The 16,289-nt window shown below is 31.5% G+C and overlaps 3 protein-coding genes across 3 annotated transcripts; 2 read left to right on the forward strand and 1 right to left on the reverse strand.

Annotated features, from left to right (window-relative positions):
* The first annotated feature begins 2,541 nt into the window (after window positions 1-2,541).
* LOC132941624 (uncharacterized) lies at window positions 2,542-4,039 on the forward strand. Its single transcript, XM_061009768.1, has 2 exons — window positions 2,542-2,634; window positions 3,392-4,039. The coding sequence occupies exons 1-2, from the start codon at window positions 2,542-2,544 to the stop codon at window positions 4,001-4,003; spliced, it is 705 nt and encodes a 234-aa protein (XP_060865751.1). The 3' UTR covers window positions 4,004-4,039.
* A 468-nt stretch (window positions 4,040-4,507) lies between these two features.
* On the forward strand, window positions 4,508-6,517 carry LOC132941634 (uncharacterized). The gene is made up of 2 exons (XM_061009778.1): window positions 4,508-4,603; window positions 5,429-6,517. The coding sequence occupies exons 1-2, from the start codon at window positions 4,508-4,510 to the stop codon at window positions 6,515-6,517; spliced, it is 1,185 nt and encodes a 394-aa protein (XP_060865761.1).
* Window positions 6,518-6,865: 348 nt separating this feature from the next.
* On the reverse strand, window positions 6,866-8,297 carry LOC132951851 (uncharacterized). Its single transcript, XM_061023859.1, has 4 exons — window positions 8,178-8,297; window positions 7,869-8,103; window positions 7,119-7,292; window positions 6,866-7,059 (listed from the first exon to the last, which is right to left on the reverse strand). Exons 1-4 carry the CDS (start codon window positions 8,295-8,297, stop codon window positions 6,866-6,868), a joined length of 723 nt encoding a protein of 240 aa, XP_060879842.1.
* Between the last annotated feature and the right edge of the window lie 7,992 nt (window positions 8,298-16,289).

The following is a 16,289-nucleotide window of genomic DNA, read 5'->3' on the forward strand; positions in this document are numbered from 1 at the left end:
ATTGTGTTCCGAAATAATGTGCAACTAAGCGTTTATTACACACAAATAAAATACAATTTATTGGCGTACAACGTGGTAATGTTGGCATGTTGCTTACACGATTCCCCACGAAAAAAACTTAGTAACTTATTTTATTTTAAACCGAATAACATGGTAGACATCATAAAGATTGATAAATAATGCTTGGTTACGTTTTCAAAAAGTGATGTCAGGCAAAAGAAAACTAATCATTACAAAAACAATTCAGAAACTTAAATTCAATCATTTTACATTCGTATTAAGATTAATAAAATCGAATTCCGAAATAAAGTGCACCTACGCATTTATTACACATAAATAAAATACAATTTGTTTGCGTATCTTGTGTGTTATATTGCCTACACGATTCTCCGTGAAAAAGACAAGGTTAGCAATAATATTTTCAAACTGATAAAATCGCAGATATCCAATATTTCCGGATAGATGTAATCCTTCAAATTGAACCATTCATTTTTTTTCGATACTCGTCATTATGAAATAAATTGTTGGTCCATTAAGAAAATGTTCTAAATCGTTTTTATGAAATAGTCCAGGAGAGCAATTTTAGGGTTTGAGTTCAAATATTCAACTCTTTGAACAATATTTTTTATGTTTGGAGTTCTAAAGCATAGAGCAACTTGTATAGTTTAACTAAACAAATTATAATAATAATTTGTGTAATATTTAGTTACTGTTGATATTTTAATGATTATTATGAAACAAACATTTCTGTTTCTATTACCTATATACATATTCTTACTTAATAACTATTCATTTTTTCGGACACTTATTGTGTCACAATAAAATACACATATTTATACGGACACTTCACTTCAACATTATCATTTTCACCTATTGACCATCAATCATCATATACCTAGTGACCATCGGGTGAAGCGCCAATAAATCCACACTGGTGTAACCATAGTCTAGTTGATTGAACTATAATATTTTCAGTTTCTTGTAAAATATTTACTGCTGTAGTGCTGTTGATTCATTAACCAGACCCCACTCTATTGCACGAACATGTTTAATGCTTCTATACTCATTATTCAATGATTTTAAAAGACATTTTGGTAGGTATCCTTTTTTTGTCATAGTTGATACTATATCTCCAAAATTGCTAACTGTTAGTCCATGTTTTTTGTAAATAAGCCATAGATAGTTTTTAGCTTGGCCTACAGTTTCTTCGTCAATTTTTAAAACAATGTCATTAGTGACTAAAAGTTTTTCTGTGAGAAAATGTTGTTTATTTTTCAAATGTTTGCAATTCTTGAGCGATTTTCTTTTTTTTTGTACATCCGTTTTTTGCCGCACTACCCGTTTACATTTTTTAAAACACTTGTTCATATCAAAAAAAATGAGTGAAAATATGCCGAAAAAATAAATTTTAATATATTAAACTAAATTCAACACAATATAGAGAATCGTACACTGTAAACGGTGCCCTTGATAATAATCTTACCTTTAAATTGGTAAATATTTAATAAAACAAAATCTTATCATGGACATAATTTTTTTGTAAAAAATGATTTATATATTTGTTTGACGGTCTTCTCTGGTTTTGTCGTTATCACTATACTGTTACGGATCTCTCTGGAGGTCCGTGCACAAATAAAAACAACGAACACTTTCGAACTAATTACTACTCTCTATATTTAACTTGAAAAGAAAAACATACAATACACTTAATGTATTATTTAATGTTTTATAAAAAATGGTCCGACAAATATAATGTTCTGGTGCGAATCACAATGTTCCGTCTACTGCTCTGAAATGCCACTGGCCGTGCCTGCTATACGAGCCGTGCCTGTACCCAGCGATTGCCTGGAATTGCTGTCGCAGCAATTCCAGACAGTCGCCGTCGTACAATATTATATTATACACTATTATATATATATACTAACTAATATAGCCAGGGGTTCTTAACACCCCCCCCAACTTAAATGGAACTTAGGGACCTAATGGTCCCCTAATGTTCCGTACAATATGTTTTCACAACTAAATTTATGATTATAATGTTTACTTATCGATTATTTAGTGATAAAATATCCGGTAAATCCGGAGAGTACATTCTAATTATGCTATTTCTAAACTTAATAGCTAATCCACTAACTACGGATATTACAGTTAACATTAATATATACACAAGTAACATATGAAATTCCATTTGAAATATTATTAGAGAATCTGTTGTTACCCTTGGTAACTTACCAATTATTTCTATTAGCCTTTTGGATAAAGAATTAAAATCGTGTACGATACTTATGTCTTTTAGGTTCTGGGGAATTATATTTTTAAGACTCTCTGATAATACTGATTCATGTTTTTTGCTTTCTGGAATTAAATCAGTAGAGATACCTCTATTAGATCTACTTGTCGGAAATATAATGGAATTTTCTGTATGGATTTCACAATCTTGGGAGGTGGTCAACCTTCCTACGCCTGAGATCTGAAATGTTACTATTTGTGGAGGATCCGCAAATTTGATGGTCACTAAAGTTGGTTGTGTGTAAAATAACCATGCATTGGAATCCAATAACTTATCCCAAATGGATGTTGTTAATGTTACCAGTTTTATTTTGCAAGTTTCTGGGATTGGTTGATATGTTAGAAGTACTACTTCACAAACGTTCGATCTCGAGTGGCGGTGAAATGTTTGACCACCTTTACATAATTTGTAAATTCCTAAATTTACACATGATTCCCACTGTTTCCCTGTCATAGTGAAAAATTCCTTCATTTCCATTCATTTGGAGTAGAAGGCATCTAATGAAAATAATTTATTATACTATTAATTTAACTTAAATAGTTTTACATACCTAGATAAAATGTATTGAAAATTAATATAACTTATAACATTTTTTTAAAAAATACGTCGTTGAAAAATTATTAAAACAAGCTTTTTAAATAGTATCATGTTTAGGTGAAATATTTTAATTCATTTTCACAGCTTATAAAAATAAAGCAATATCAATCCGTAACTCCTGTCTTAACGTTTGATAAATTTTATAAGGCAAATGTAAAATTGTGGACAACTGGGTACCTCTCTGCTGTATAGTAGTTGTCGAGCATGTCTACCGGGTACGTTATAATATGCTGATCTAAAAAATCGGAGCATTTTACTACCCCAAATGTTGATGAGATAATTTTTATTTTTAAAAATAATTCGGAAAAAAACAAAAATAAATATAACTTAGGGTTATTATAACTCAGAATCGTATTTTTTATTATCACAGTAACCTACTCAATTATGAGGTACACTAAAACCCTACTAGTTCTCGATTGTTTATTAATAAAATTAATAGTTAATTTTATTTACTAATGGTTAATCATTTTACATGTATTGATTACAAATATATTTTATTTTCAGCTACAAAATGAAGTTGAAGAAGCTTCTTTTGACTATAGCTACAGATATTATAATGATAACCTTTCGTTGGACATTTCGGAAATACAAGGGCCATCAACACAGCAATTGTCGCCAGCGCAAAATGAAATAGTACCACCACCCAGCAGGAAAGATAGTGTTGATGAAATTATTAGTCCTGGGAATCCAAATCAACCGCGAAAGAAGAATAAGAAAAACACAACCAATACAATTGATCATAAAATTGATGAAGCGTTCAACATTCTGAAGAGGTCTGCGTCGAGCTTTAAGTCAAATTCATCCGATGAATGTACAACATATGGTGCCCATGTAGCAAACAAAATAAGATCTTATCCGCCACAGACTCGAGCGATCGTCCAACACTATATTAATAACATACTTTTTGACGCGGACATGGGAAGATATGATTACTATTCTGCAAACCCACATATTCTTTTTCAAAATCCAGTACCACAAACAAATCTAAGTTCCTATTACTCGAATACTCATATAGACCCTTCAAACCACTCTTCATCAAATTCGGTTGATATACCAAGGGAGTTTTTATCTGAGTCTACGTCATCTGTATTAGATCTAGGTGATCATCCGACATAGAATTAAATAAAAATATAAATTGCTGGGTACTTGTAAATATCGAGAAAAACAATTGTGTAAAAATAAGAAATTGTATGATGATAATATATATATATATATATTGCTTGGTAATTTTTTGCATGACACCGACAATATTTAAGTGTGGTAATTTTATGATTTAAAAATGTATATTCAGAGATTTGTCTGTATGGAAGAATTTTTTTTTTTATAGATATTTATTATTTTTATTATTATGAGTTTATGACTGTTAAATTGTTAACCCAAAGGATATTTCAAAAGTTGTTTTTGTTATTTTTTTTATAATAGGCATGTTTTAAAAAGTAATCGTTTTTTGTTAATATATATTGTTTGTTTCTCAGTTTTTAAAGAATGTTGATTAGTTGAATAAATTAATGATAAAATTGACTCCAGTTAAAATATATTATACTTTTTATTGAACTTACCTTTACATATGTGTTCAATACTTTAACAAGTGCGCTACAAACTTCTGGAATTATAGTAGAAATGATCTGTTTAGAAATTTTAAACAGATATTGCAAGCTACTATACGAATCTCCTGTAGCGAGAAATCGCAACGTCACCACTAATCGTATTTGGACTGTAATAGCCGGTCTCATATTAGTATTTTGTTTGTATATAAGTGAGCCAACAAGGCAAATTATTTTTTCAAAATCTTCTGAAGACATTCTGGTGAAATTTTGAAAGTGAAATACATTTACGTCATTTTTAATACTGTTTATCATGTTGGAGCCTCTATCTTCGTTATCTCTATAAATTTGTGACATCCACCATCGTCTTTTACGAACATTTTTTTTTTCTTTCTTTTTCGCAAGCTCACACATTACAATGACTACGTTTACATGATACGAGTTGAGCCGTTCTTAATTGAAACCGTTTTTATTATGAGTCGACCTAATATTCCTGACCTGTTTACATGTGGGTCTTCAATATTAAATCGGTATGTTATAAAATTCATTATTCCATGACATTAATATTTCTTTCCAGCTCCATTATCATATATCACATATCCATTATCACAATAATCAAATATTAAAATTTAAAATATTTAAATATTAAAAAATATGTAATTTGTTTCTTAAATTTTAATATTTTTTGTTTATTATTTAAACGCTGACTAAAATGAATTCTATACAAGCAATCGCTTGTTTAAATCTGTATAAACTTAAATGCGAGGCGCGTCGTAGTAAATATAAACTCTTATTACTACGCCATCGACGACAATTTCAAAAAAAAATGATGTACCTTCAAATGGCTATAGAAATAATTAATCAATTCATGTACAATATGATTACTTTTAATTTAAATCATATGAGCAGAAGGATGTGGATGAAGGTACTCAATATCAATACCTATTAATTTTTGTAATAATCAGTCACTGTTATAATTTGAATGTATGATATTTAGAACAGAAGCTCCGATTTTTGGGACAGAATAGTAAATAGCAACTTTGAAGAAGAAGATTGGCTCGAAAACTTCAGAATGAGTAAAGAAACATTCCAATTAATGTGTTTCAAGTTGAATGATTTTCTTAAACCATCTGAAAATGCTGTACGTCAACCATTGAGTGTAGAGAAAAAAGTAGCTATTGCTTTGTACAAATTGGCATCATGTGCAGAATATAGGGTGGTCGCAAGTTTATTTGGTGTTCATAAGAGTTCAGTGCATAATTGTGTATATGATGTTTGTATTGCTATTATTACGGTACTTGGTCCATCTTATTTAAAAATGCCTTCAGTGACAGAAGCAATAGCTTTGGCTGAATCAGTAGAAAAAGTAACTGGAATGGTACAAATTTTTGGAGCTATAGATGGAACACATATACCTATATTACCACCTACTAATGGATATCGTGATTTTGTCAATCGTAAAGGTTGGCCATCTATAGTTATGCAAGGTATTGTTGATTGTAATTATTTGTTCAGAGATATAACAGTAAAGCACCCAGGTTCTGTTCACGATGCTACTGTTTTAAAAGATTCCAATATATTTAAACAGTCTAAAGATAAATTACCAAATCATTGTCGCATTATATCTGATTGCTCTATTCAACTGATGTTGGCTGGAGACCCTGCTTATCCTCTATTACCTTGGTTGCTAAAGGGTTACACAGGAGCTCTTACACCAGAAGAAGAGTCATTTATTACTTACCTATCATCTGCAAGAATTTGTGTTGAAAATGCTTTTGGCCGTTTGAAAGCTAGATGGAGAGTGTTATTGAAAAGAGCTGATATTAATTACAAATTCATGCCAAGTATAGTACATAGTTGTGTCATATTACACAATATAATTGAAAATTCAAAAGATAATTTCAATCCATGCTGGTTAAGATCTGTCAATGAAGTTAATATTGAAAGACCACAACCTCGACAAGTAACGGTTACTCGGGCTGAACCACAAGCAAAGGACATTCGTGAAGTCTTAAAAAACTATATGTATAATAACTATCCATTAAGACAATCATCAGTACAAAATTATGTAAGACATACAGTTTAAAACATCTTTATTAAACATTAAAAAACAAAATAAATTTTAAAACTTAATACTTTCTTATCTTATTGCATTATTCCCCAGTCTTTGGTTTACAATTTTTTTTGTTATTTTAAAAATATATACATAATGGTAATTAATTAATATTTAGTCTTTGGTAAATGTATAATAACAATCCTTCAAAACTATCAACTGTACAACATTAAGTAAGACATACAATTTAAAAAATCTTAATTAAACATTTAAAAACAAAATAAATTTAAAACTTAATACTTTCATATCTTATTGTAATATTTTCCAGTCTTTGGTTTACAATTTTTTTTATTTTAAAAATATATACATAATAGTAATTAATTAATCTCTAGGCTTCAGTAAACTTGTCAGAAGGCTAGTAAATTCTGCTTTGTCTTTCTGTGCTTGTTCTTGTTCAGCTTTTAGTAGATCTTCCTCCCATTTTCTCTGTTTTTCATTCTCTTCTCTAATGAAATCTTTATGTCCTTCCATAGTCTTATGAAAAGAATCCATTATGTTCAATAAGTCGCCAGAATCTAAAATGTAGGCAAATGCATAAAAAAAAGTAATTTTGTATACAAAGAAGTTAATTTACTTCTAGTTTTACGTCGAAATTCTCTTTTTTGGGATAGAGTTTTTGTTTCATTTTTCTGTGTTGAACTTGAGTCTAACTGGTCCTCTTGCTGGTAAACTACTTCATAACTGACATCTTCATTTTCTTCGTTAACACTTGTTATATTTTCTTCAACTTCATCAATGAACTCCATATCTATATATTAATTAGTTAGGTAAGTTATTTTATGATTTTTAAGACAAAATTTAAATAAGTAGGAATTTACATGAATTAATTATATTCTCAAATATTTAGTTATAAAGTTACTTGTATAATACAAGCTACTTGGCTACAACAAGCTACTTGGGGCAGGTGTTTAGCTTAGGGCAAAAATATTATCTATATAACAATAATGTATATATTTTGCAATTATAGGTACACAATACACATAAAAAATACAGGACAGATAAATAATATGCAACACTCCCTATAAGCATAGCTTGTATTGGGAGAGTAGACTTTAGTTTATAAGTTAATTATGTCACAGCAAGTTAAAAAGAATATAACATTAGTAAACAAATTTAAAAATAAGGAATAATAATTTAAACAAAAATAAATATATGTTCAATGTTCAAATATCATCAAAGTTCAAACCATAACTAAAAACAAAATGTTCTATTGAACATACACCTATATTGATTAATCTTAAGTTATTTACAATGTATTATATAACATCAAAACCGCCCTAAGTTGGTCGTTTCTTTAACACAAAAGCTAAACAAAGGTCCTTACCATTTTCTTTTGTCGAGTCTGTTCCAAAGTCCAGTGGTTTTATAGATGGACGAGTTCCAAGGACTTCATCTAAATCTTTTTCTGAATCACAAGACATCCGGTTGCTTCCACTTATCTTGTTGAAACGGTTCTTCTCAGAATAGCCACTTTTGAGCGCCTTCCACTTGGCTCGAACTTGAGCAACCGTTTTAGATGAACCAATTTTTTCTAAGTCCAGTCTTACAACTTCATAAATCTGGAAGTTGGGTAAATTAGTTTATACTACTATTTTATTTTAAATTGCATAAGAAAATCAGTTTTGTTACTTACATCTGCGTTTCTGTATCGTTTCCCATCAAGGAGTTTCATTATATTATTTTCTTTAACAGAATCAACCAATGTAGCAATTTCTGCAGCACTCCAACTGCATCTTTTGTTAGAGTTATTCATTTCTTATAATATACAACTAATGAAGTTAATAATTAAACTTATTAGAGTAGGTAATAATACGACTTAGTTCACTAAAAACTTGAAAACAATTAAAAAAAGTTTTACGTTAATATACGTAAAATAAAATCTGATATATATTTGGGTATTATCATGATATTATTTCATCACTTATCAAAATAAAAGTGATCGGTTTGTTTATCGAGTGTTTACATGACAAAAATACAGCCGACTTTATTTATTAAACCGATTTAATTTGGTTAAACCACATATTCGAGCGTCCTTAAAATAAAGACGGTTTATGTTATTAAGGTCACTTTAAAGCGTTTACATGATGCATGATTAGACCGCTTTAGTTTTTAAACCGACCTTAGTTGTGCATGTAAACGTAGTTAATGAAAGCTGCACTTGCAATTTGTAATTGATCACTCATGATTAAACAACAAAAAACACGATTTACGTTTCCACTTTTCAGTTTAAAAAAATGTAGAGTTTATAACTTATTACTTAGTTCAATTAAAATGTAAACACCTTTAAACATAAAGTAAACTCGATTACATTCTCGCATGGCGTATAGTCTACTACTGAAAAAAGCGCAGGGAAAAATCCGGGATTTGGTCGAATAACCACGCATGGGATGTGTGTGCGACGCACTATGTCCACACGAAAGAATACATTCTTCCACATGCTCATGCGAGCTTGTTCGTGTTCGAAGGTGCTCACTTTGTTCGCCACACAATGTGCGCTCGTGTGTACATACCTTTATGTGATGAACGTCAGTGATGACATACTGTTAAAAGTACTAAATCGATTACAAGAAAAAGGACTTACATTAAACTATGAAAAATGTCTATTTAGGGTCGAGAAGCTTACATTCTTAAGGTATCAGTGAACAGGGCGTCAAAATAGATGAGAAAAAAATTTAAGCATTTGTACAACTCAAGCCACCATCAAATGTATCTGAAGTAAGAACCATACTAGGTATGATAAATTACTGTTGCAGATTTATTCCAAACCTAGCAGATAAAACAAGACCGTTAAGAAATCTGATAACAGCAAACAGAAAATGGTCACGAAACAGCACAGAACAAGCAGCATTCGATGATCTAAAAGAAAGAATTGTAGAAAATTAAAGTAACTCTTATTATGACACATATAAACAAACCGAATTAATTGTTGATGCAGGACCAAAGGCATTGCTTCCATCTTGGTTCAATTGCCTAGTAATGTAATTGCTTGTGCAATTAAGGCATTGAATCCAGTTTAAAAAAGATATTCGCAGATAGAAAAGGAGATGTTATCTGCAGTATGGGCGGTTCAATATTTCAAATTTTATTTATTGGGTTCCAGTTTCATATTAAAAATAGATAACAAGCCTTTAGTTTCAATCCTAAGTAGTCAAACAAAAGAGACATATGTATGATTGGAACGATTAAGACTAAAGTTGCAAGGATACAACTACAAAATATTACACATAAAAGGTAGCACAAATCCATCAGATTTCATGTCAAGACATTTTAAAATAGACAAGATGAAGAACAATGACTGGGACAGTGCAAATGAAGAACATGTCAATACAATAGCAGAACTAGGAATACCAAAAACAATGACAAGAAAAGAAATCGCAGAGCATTCAAACAGTGACGAGGAGATTATAAAAGCAAAAAAAAGCATTATTGGAGAATACTCCTCTATAATCAGAATATATACCATTCAAAGATGAACTAGCAATTACAAATGATGAACTATTATTAAAACAGAATAAAATAGTAATACCTAAGACGTTAAGAAAGAAAGTAGTCAAATTGGCACATACAGGACACCAAGGTATTGAACAAACAAAATCATTGTTAAAGCGAGGTGTGGTTTCCAAATATGAACAATATGGTAATAGCAGAAACCAACACATGCATCCCATGTCAAGCAACTACACCAAAAATAAGTACAAATCCGATAATGAGTTCAGAGTTATCGCTAGGACCATGGGAAAATGGACTTCGGCTAACCATTTCCAAATGGTAAACATACACTAGTTATAATTGATGAATATTCTAGATATCCACTTGTAAGAATAATTAACAATTTAAAGACTGAAACAGTAAATTATGAATTAAATAAAATATTCATGGAATTTGGGTAACCAGAGTGCATTAAAACAGACAATGGACCACCCATGAATGGGAAATTGTTTAGTCAATTTTTAAAATCACTTGGGATCAAACACAGAAAAATAATGCTATTTTGGCTACAAGCAAATGGGGCTGTGGAGCGTTTTACGAGAACACTAGGTAAAGCAATCTAAACATCAATAATATCTCAAAAGAAATGGGAAGATAATATCGATGAGTTTCTGATGGCATACCGAACAACCCCCCATACTACCACAAAAGCAACACCAGCATCACTGTTGTTCAGAACAAAATGTAGAACTTGGTTACCAGAAATGAGAAACATAGAGACTAATGAAGATGGTGAAGAAACAAATACAAGAACAAAGGGATACGATGAATAAAAACATAAGTGCAACAAACAGTGATGCAAGACAGGTAACTAAATAGTAACTGTATATTCTGGTGTGCTAACCACTCTTGCCATACAGATAACCTGTTTTCGACTGCTACCATTGCGTAGCTGTTTCTGTCTGTCGGTACTTCGTCTTTGATCTGCAATTCAAACAACCTTCCGCAACGCTAACCTGCGCATACAGGTTTTCCGTTTTTTGCGAACACAAACGTTTTATTATCCGACGTTAATTCTAAACCTTTATCTAACGCCGCTCCGCACGAGAATAAATTACATTTTAAACCTGGCACGTGCAATACATTTGCCGTGTAATTTTTATTCCAATTACCGTTCCCGTATGATAATATATTAATATTACGTTTTCCTGTTACATACAGATTTGTCCCATCACCTATCGTGATTTGTTGCGTGTTATCTAATGGTTCATAACTTCAAAACCACTCTCGATTCGCGCTCATATGATCTGACGCACCTGAGTCTAATACCCACACATCTGTTGTAGTATTTTTAATCCTTGACCCGCTTACACATGCATTTAAATTTGTACTTGTAGTACCGGTTTTGTCACCGTTCATACTACGTGGGTTATTCCTACAATCTCGTTTATAATGCCCGATTTTACCACAGTAATAACATTTAACATTACTTTTATTAGTAAATTATTTTTTACCTTTACCATAACTGCCGTTTCTTCCATCAGATTTATTTTGAAATTTGGCTAACCTGGAAATGCACTGGATTTCTCTTGTTCACCAACTTCACCTTTGATCTGGATCATCCGTGATTCTTCAATCAACAACCTACTAGTTAAATTATTTATTGTTATACTTCCCGCTGGGATAGAACCCCAAGCACTGTAAAAATGATTATATTCTTTTGGTAATGTCATTAAGATTTTTGTTATAACCATGTTATCCGTAACTGGTTCACCCGCTACACTCAGTTTCCTTCCTAAATTGACTAATTTAGAAATATGCTTCGACATGTCATCTGTCGGTTCCCTTGAATAACTGAAAAATTATTGTTGAAGCAAATGTATACTTGCCTCAGACTTCTGCTCGTAAATACTCAGCAGTTTCTCCCACATTTCAAGTGCAGACTCACAGTTAATCAAATATTCTAATGGACCTTCGTCCACTGAGGCAACTATTATTTTTTGACATTTAATAGCTGTTTTTATCCAGGCACTTGTATGCCTTTTCCAACGTGCTTTGGCATCCTAAGTCGTCTCTGTTTCCGACAACTTCTTGATAGGTAATCCTGGTTTAGTCTGTTCACCTGAAACTATACCACCTATTTCCAAGGCATTAAGTATTACCTTCATCTGGAATTTCCATAACGACCAGTTTTCCTCACATAATTGTGTAATCTTCACTGAGTCTTCCATAACCGATGGATCCCGTATACTTGACCTGTATACCAATTTACCAACACAACCATGTACACTTTTCTCCCGTTTTCCCGAAATCCAGGGTATCTCCGACTGGTTGTAGTTCTCTGCGTTAATACAAATATAAAAATGCTTCGATCACGAATTCACTAGACTGTGTGTCTGGGCATCTGTGTGTCCTGGGCCTATAACAAGTTGAAAGTGACGCTGGACGGACTAATGACTTCAGTATTAGTATAAATGAATAATAACACGACAATATGATTATGTATAAGTATGATATATAATAACGTACAAATGGACTATTTAACTGTGCAGTACACACACACCGTATACGCACTGTACGACGGCGCCTGTGCAAGTGAGTATTTCATACTTCAAAAGCTCTATATATATGCACAACCGAGGTCATGTTACATCCTTAAAGAGAGTGAGTCGTATACTCGTATAACTAGATACTAAATTGTACACACGTGTCAAGGTTGACTACTAATATTAATTGTATATTTCAACAATTCCTGCTAATTCCTGTAATTATATTGAGTGTTGTATTGCCTATGTGTGCATTTCAAGGTGCTATTTTCTTTTTATACGTATACCTACCGGGTCGTTGGTATAATATCTTATTAAACTAAGTACAATAACAATGATTGATATCAAGCTTTCAATAATTGTGTTAATTTAATCAATATATTATTATTCTGAAGTCTAGAAATAGTGAAGTATTGCCGGGTTCACCATTATAATATACAATAATATAATATATTCACATATATTAGCACCTTCACACGGCAGACCTTAAATATTTATGAATTTCAATAAATATATAATTCCTCAAATGATTTTTTAAAACATTTGGTATTATATATTTTATGAAATCAATTCCTTGTAACATCATACTAAGCTAATAAATTGAATAACTGACTTTAAAAATTATCATTATCACTCATCTAAAATATGATCATTTTATTATTTTGATTACCTAATTATTTATTAATTAACAAAAAAACGAGTATAGTTATAACACCAGAATATATTTTATTGTTAATGAAAACTGTTATCTTATAAAATTTTTTATTTGATACCATATCTAAATATCGTATATTTGAATAAATTAAATAAATAGTATAAATGGAACAATTTATATGTGTTACATTGGGTTCCTTGGGTTTTTTAAATTTTATACATTTCTAAAATACAGTGAAAGATTATAAATTAAATAATATTTCAATAAAACTAATTTGTTTGTTATTAGGTCATAATAGAATCAATAGAAAGTTTGGTGACATGTAATATGCTGTATTGAGTTTCTTTCTGGCTTCGTTGTGTCTGGCACCACCTTAATATAGTAAAAGGAAGATGAGCTACAAATAATAATAACTTCGATTAAACATTTTTTTTTGTTAGGTCAAGTTAAATTAATCAAATAGTTCACAAACCGCTTGTACAGATTTAAATTATTAAATTAATTTGCTAGTTAAAAAGAAGTAACAATGAATCATGGACACAAGGCGAAATAACAGAATATTCTAGGGATAAATTCGGTGATTTTTTAAAAGATTACTATTTACTGGGTGCTTAGTGTTGCAACCAAGTAAGCAACAGTGTTGCTTAGTGTACTAACCAGCACAATTAAATAAATTTTATACATACAAATGAAAGTAAGCAGATTGATGTGTCGTGTATTGTAATCATTACTCGCCTAGAGATATAGGTTATTAATAATAATAAATAATTAACAACTTCGGCGAGTTTTCAATCTTAAAAAGTGGACTGTATTGAAATGATATACACCACACAACATAAAATAAATATAAATAATAATTAGCATCCGTGTAATACATATGTGAGGGATGTAGGCGCCCACCTACTATATAATGTAATATTGGACTGATTGCTCGATAGTCGAGACAATAATATATAATAGTAATACAAAACGCCGCGAAGGCAATATAAAAAATAAACAAACAAAATACAAAACAATGATATGGTATCATAAACAATGATAATAAAAGCGCGTATCACTGTCGTGATACCGCGTTACCAGTTGTTGCCGCCGACCACTCGACTGTCCTTATGACCAAACCTCCATGACGCCTGCTTGACCGTTCTGATCCCGCGATCCACGTTGCTGGCTGTTGGCACTAGGCGAAATATCCTGATCGCACCCGCGCGCGATCACTGCTGGATACAATATGGCATACTACCGCCTTACCCGTTACTGCTTTAAGTACCCACGTACTTCAAACAGTTATATTGACAATTTATAATAATAACCGAGTCGCCCGTTCGCACTCACGACGTTACACAAAATGATATGCCACCGATGGCAAATGCACTTGCGTATTGATATTCCGTAACATCAATAATATGAATATTATCGAATGGCTAAACAACGCGTAAATATATTACGTGCCGCAGCAGTAATAACAAAAATGGCGAGTTCGGAAACAACTAGCGTCACACGACTTCGACGACTGCGGTGGGCACGGAACGACGACTATCTTAATTATTGCTACAAAGTCCGTGTAACGCGGCGGTAGGCCTCTGTTGGCGGCGGCCGGGCGGGTAGCCGGTTTGCACTATACGGTGGCGGGGGGTGGGGTCTTCTAACAGATTCTACGCCTTATCGGCGTAGACCCACGACAAAAATAAATATTGTCACCACCGGAGTCGGCACCGAACACAGATTAACAAACTGAAATTGTTATTAGAAACTTGAATACACGTTAATATGTACTGTAAGGTACGGTTTTTAAAATTTGATTTACCCCAGCAAAGAAGATACCTTTAAATATAAAGGTAGTTTTTTGTTGGTACCTATCGTTTTTCGTTCGCAAAGGTCCATCTTGAATTTAAATTTTACACATACTTTACAGCGACTTACTCAATTACAATAATAGATACTATCGGATATAATTTATCTGGAATGAAAATAGCATGTCTCCCCTAAAGTATATACTGTGTGCACGAATTTTAGTCCAGTGCTAATTGTATAGTAAATACAAAAATAATAATTAGTATCCCTCTAGATTTTATTAAAAGTGAAAGAGGAAAAAATATGGTCGCCTGTATGATGGTTATTTGTATTGTTTTGAAAGTCAAAATAATGAAAAAACTATATGGAAAAATTGTGTTGAAAATTATAAAAAAATGTAAGAGGATTTTTATGATCCTAGGTTCTTGCTTTTTTAAGAATGTACAAACTTTAACCTATTAAAGTTATGTAGCTTTGGGTGGACTTTGTGTGTAAATGTGTTATATTATGACTTATATCTAATCACTAATCATTACCGCAGCATTTAGGATTTTTATGACCCAGGATAAAAGATATTATGTTTTTCAAATCAATTCAGTAAGGATATAGTAGGTACAGTAAGTTTAAGTTGTGCCTCTAAAAGTAATGTATAATGCCCATTTGGAATGATTTCGATCAGTTCGTTCCACTGCAGGTGACATCGGCGCGAATCACCGACAAAATATCGCCGGTAAAATATCGCGTGACCAAAATATCGCGAAACCATTATATCGCATGGAATAAATATCACCAGTATATATACCGCCAGCATGAAATATAGCAGTAATTGCATTATAGATCAATAATATATTTCAAGCATATAATATTGTTATATTAATATATAGTAGAATTGATAAAAGTTATAAAAATATGTATAATTTAATAAAATGTATATAAAATTGATACAAGTATTAAAAAAAAATTAAATATCTATATAGATACGAGCATAGAATGTTATAAACAGTAATATTATGTATCTTACCTTGGAATCAGCACCATCTTTTTCTTTTGTAAAAGTATATCCGTTATGAACTAATAAATTTTTACCTTTTGCAGTTTTTTAAAAAATTTAACTCCATTTAAAATTAAAATAAATAAAAATAAAACTCAGTAAAACTGTATAAAAGTGTGAAACTGTAAAAGTGTCAGTCACAGTGTCACAGTGACAGTACAAAGTATTACTAAATAGAAATTATAAAATGAAAAACCAGTATACTTGAATGCATTGCTAGCTAGAAGGTGAATACGATTAGATAAGATTAAGTCAAATGCTATATACAGACGC

The sequence above is a fragment of the Metopolophium dirhodum genome, chromosome 1, assembly GCF_019925205.1.
Source record: "Metopolophium dirhodum isolate CAU chromosome 1, ASM1992520v1, whole genome shotgun sequence".
Classification (NCBI taxonomy): domain Eukaryota; kingdom Metazoa; phylum Arthropoda; class Insecta; order Hemiptera; family Aphididae; genus Metopolophium; species Metopolophium dirhodum.